The 4131-nt window shown below is 62.0% G+C and overlaps 1 protein-coding gene across 1 annotated transcript in view; it reads left to right on the forward strand.

Moving 5' to 3' along the window:
• Window positions 1-19: 19 nt before the first annotated feature.
• Window positions 20-4131, forward strand: part of SYMPK (symplekin) — a gene marked incomplete at both ends in the record, with an annotated part of 7223 nt that continues 3111 nt past the window's right edge. The window contains 6 exon segments of the mRNA XM_010010071.1: window positions 20-274; window positions 1172-1318; window positions 1392-1542; window positions 2290-2503; window positions 2574-2724; window positions 3422-3657. Of these exon segments, the coding sequence (XP_010008373.1) occupies window positions 20-274; window positions 1172-1318; window positions 1392-1542; window positions 2290-2503; window positions 2574-2724; window positions 3422-3657 (1154 nt within the window).

Below are 4131 nucleotides of genomic sequence, written 5' to 3' on the forward strand. Positions count from 1 at the left end.
CGACCCGTTGTCTCCCTCTTTTGCAGCCAACCTGCCCCCCACCTTGGCCAAGTCCCAGGTGAGCAGCGTGAGGAAGAACCTGAAGCTGCATCTTCTGAGCATCCTGCGGCACCCGTCCTCGGGGGACTTCCAGCCCCAGATCACCACCCTGCTGGTAGACCTGGGCACCCAACAGGCCGAGATCGCCCGCAGCATGCCCAGCCCCCGGGACACCCGCAAGCGGCCCCGCGACGAGCCCGACGCCACCCTCAAGAAGATGAAGATAGGTGAGAACGTGGGGTGGCCCCATCCTGCCTTCCTCGGGGGCACTGAGCACCGCTGGGGTCGTGCCAGTGGCCTCCTGGGGACACCTCGGCTTGTCCTGGTGCCCATCAGGGGCCTCCTGGTGCCCCTCAGGTCCTTCTGGTGCCCATCAGGGACCTCCTGGTGCCCCTCAGGTCCTTCTGCTGCCCATCAGGGTCCTCCCAGCTCCTTCCTGGGACCCCTGGGGTCCTTTTGGTGCCCATCAGGGGCCTTCTGGTGCCCATCAGGGGCCTCCCAGCTCCCTCTGGGGACCCCTGGGGTCCTTTTAGTGCCTGTCAGGGTCCTTCTGGTGCCCATCAGGGACCTCCTGGTGCCCCTCAGGTCCTTCTGCTGCCCATCAGGGTCCTCCCAGCTCCTTCCTGGGACCCCTGGGGTCCTTTTGATGCCCATCAGGGTCCTCCCAGCTCCCTCTGGGGATCGCTGGGGTCCTTCTGGTGCCCATCAGTGGGGACCCCTGGGGTCCTTTTAGTGCCTGTCAGGGTCCTTCTGGTGCCCATCAGGGACCTCCTGGTGCCCCTCAGGTCCTTCTGCTGCCCATCAGGGTCCTCCCAGCTCCTTCCTGGGACCCCTGGGGTCCTTTTGATGCCCATCAGGGTCCTCCCAGCTCCCTCTGGGGATCGCTGGGGTCCTTCTGGTGCCCATCAGGGGCCTTCTGGTGCCCATCAGGGGCCTCCCAGCTCCCTCCTGGGGACATTAAGGACATGGGGAGGCATCACAACCCATCCCAACTCCTTTCTGGTGGCATTAAATGCCCCTGTGGTCCTCCATTGATGCCCCTTTGAGCCTTCCTCCTCCATCTGCGCTGATGGAGGTGGCCCATCACCCACTTGGGGACTTCATGGGGACCCTGAGCCTTGTCCTGGCAGAGCCCCCTGAGGATGACGAGGACAAGGACCTGGAGGCGACACCAGTGGCGGTGCCCAAAGCCTCGGGCCAGAGCGGTGTCCCCTCGGACACGGACATCACCGCTGAGTTCCTGCAGCCCCTGCTCACCCCGGAGAACGTGGCCAACCTGGTGAGCACATGGGACCAAAGTGGGGGTTGTGCTGCTCTGGGGGGGCTCTGACACCTTGTCCCCCCCTTTGCAGGTGCTTATCAGCATGGTGTACCTGCCCGAGGCCATGCCCGCCTCCTTCCAGGCCACCTACACCCCGGTGGAGTCAGCGGGCACCGAGGTGCAGATCAAGCACCTCTCCAGGCTCATGGCCACCCAGATGACAGCAGCGGGGCTGGGGCCAGGTGGGTGCTCTCGGGGTGCTCCTGGGGGTGATAGGGACAGGAGTGGCACCACAATTCATCCCAAGGGGCGAGATGGAGCCATTGCCATGGGTTAAGGTTGAATTGGAGCCATTCCCATGGGTTAAGGATTGAGTCGGAACCATTCTCATGGGTTAAAGTTGAGATGGAACCATTCCCATGGGTTAAAGTTGAGTTGGAGCCATTCCCATGGGTTAAAGTTGAGTTGGAACCATTCCCATGGGTTAAAGTTGAGTTGGAGCCATTCCCATGGGTTAAGGGTTGAGTTGGAGCCATTCCCATGGGTTAAAGTTGAGTTGGAGCCATTCCCATGGGTTAAAGTTGAGTTGGAGCCATTCCCATGGGTTAAAGTTGAGTTGGAACCATTCACATGGAGACTGGAGACACAAAGGGCTGAGGGAAACCCTCCCATTGAGCCATCACGTTCAGAGTGGCCCTTTGTGACCTCCTCATGGAGCCTGGCTCCAGTTCCAGGAGAGCCCCATCCCATGGGACTGTTTATGGCATGGAGTAGCAGGCAGTGCTGTGGAGAAGGTGGGGTATGGTCAGATGGATGGAGATACCTTGCTTTTGGTGCCATTTTCTTCCCCACATGTCCTGAAACCACCCCTTGAAGCACCTCCTGCTGCTTTCCCTCCATGTCCATGAGCTCAAGGCCATGAAGCTGCTTCCTCCTCATGCTCCATGGAGTGGAGGGTCCATGTCCCATCCCTGTCCCTCCTCCTCCAGGCGTGGAGCAGACGAAGCACCTGAAGGAGGAACCCAAGGAGGAGAAGACCTCCAAACCCGAGAGCGTGGTCATCAAGCGGCGCCTCTCGGCGCTGGCCCAGGGTCAGGCCATCTCCGTGCTGGGTGCCCAGGGCTCGGCCACCACCCTGCTGGAGGAGGAAGCCCCTCAGACCAAACGGCGCCCGGAGCCCATCATCCCGGCGCCGCAGCCGCGGTGAGCACCCTGCTAGGAGCACCCATGGGTGCTGCTGGGGCCGTTCCTCACCCTGTGTCCCCTCCCGCAGGCTGGTGGGTGCTGGTGGCAGGAAGAAGGTGTTCCGCCTGGGTGATGTCCTCAAGCCCCTCAGTGAGACTCAGGTGGAGAAGCTGAAGCTCGGAGCTGTCAAACGCATCCTCCGGGCCGAGCGCGCCGTGGCCTGTAGTGGGGCTGCGCAGGTACCGTGGCACCCAGTGGGTGGCACCCACAGCCTCTGTCACCCTTCCATGTGTCACCCAGAACCTCGTCACCCAGCGCCTCTTGTCACCCTTCCGTGTGTCACCCACAGCCTCTGTCACTCTTCAATCTGTCACCCGCAGCCTCTGTCACCCTTCCATGTGTCACCCAGAACCTCGTCACCCAGCGCCTCTTGTCACCCTTCCGTGTGTCACCCACAGCCTCTGTCACTCTTCAATCTGTCACCCGCAGCCTCTGTCACCCTTCCATGTGTCACCCAGAACCTCTTGTCACCCACTCTCTTGTTACCCTTCCATGTGTCACCCAGACCCTCTTCATCACCCCTCCACGTATCACCCACAGCCTCTGTCACCCCTCCACGTGTCACCCACAGCCTCTGTCACTCCTCCACGTGTCACCCAGCGCCTAGAGCCTCTTGTCACCCTTCAATCTGTCACCCACAGCCTCTGTCACCCCTCCACGTGTCACCTGCAGCCTCTGTCAACCCTCCACGTGTCACCCACATCCTCTGTCACCCCTCCATGTGTCACCCGCAGCCTCTGTCACTCCTGCACGTGTCACCCAGAACCTCTTGTCACCCTTCCATGTGTCACCCACGGTCTGTCACCCCTCCACGTGTCACCCAGCCCCTGTGCCGGGGGCTGTGGGTGCCAGTGACACACGTGTCCCCTCGGCCAGGCCCGGGTGAAGATCTTGGCCTCGCTGGTGACCCACTTCGAGGTGCCCCTCAAGAGCGAGGTCCTGGCCTTCATCCTGGAAGACGTCCGCGCCCGCCTGGACCTGGCCTTCGCCTGGCTCTTCCAGGAGTACAATTCCCACCTCAGCCGCTTCCCGGAGGGAAACCTGGAGCGCTACGACCAGTGTCTCATTGGGCTCCTGGCCGGGCTGCAGGAGAAACCGGACCAGAAGGATGGGTGGGGATGGGGACACCAGGGGTGGGATGGGGACATGGGAATGGGGACACCAGGGATGGGATGGAGATGCCAGGGATGGGATGGGGGCACCAGGGATGGAGTGGGGACACTAGGGGTGGGAATGGGGACATGGGGATGGGGACACCAGGGATGGGATGGGGACACCAGGGATGAGGACACTGGGGATGAGATGGGGACATGGGAATGGGATGGGGACTCACGGGATGGTAGGGGTGGGAATGGGGACATGGGATGGGGACACCGGGGATGGGAGGGGGACATGGGAATGGGGACACCGGGGATGGGATGGGGACATGGGAATGGGGACATCAGGGATAGGATGGGGATGTGGGGATGGGGACATGGGATGGGATGGGGACATGGGAATGGGGACAGCAGGGATGGGATGGGGACACCAGGGATGGGAATGGGGACATAGGAGTGGGGGCACTAGGGATGGGATGGGGACATGGG

This window comes from Nestor notabilis, unplaced genomic scaffold (assembly GCF_000696875.1).
Source record: "Nestor notabilis isolate BGI_N333 unplaced genomic scaffold, ASM69687v1 scaffold4310, whole genome shotgun sequence".
Taxonomy (NCBI): domain Eukaryota; kingdom Metazoa; phylum Chordata; class Aves; order Psittaciformes; family Psittacidae; genus Nestor; species Nestor notabilis.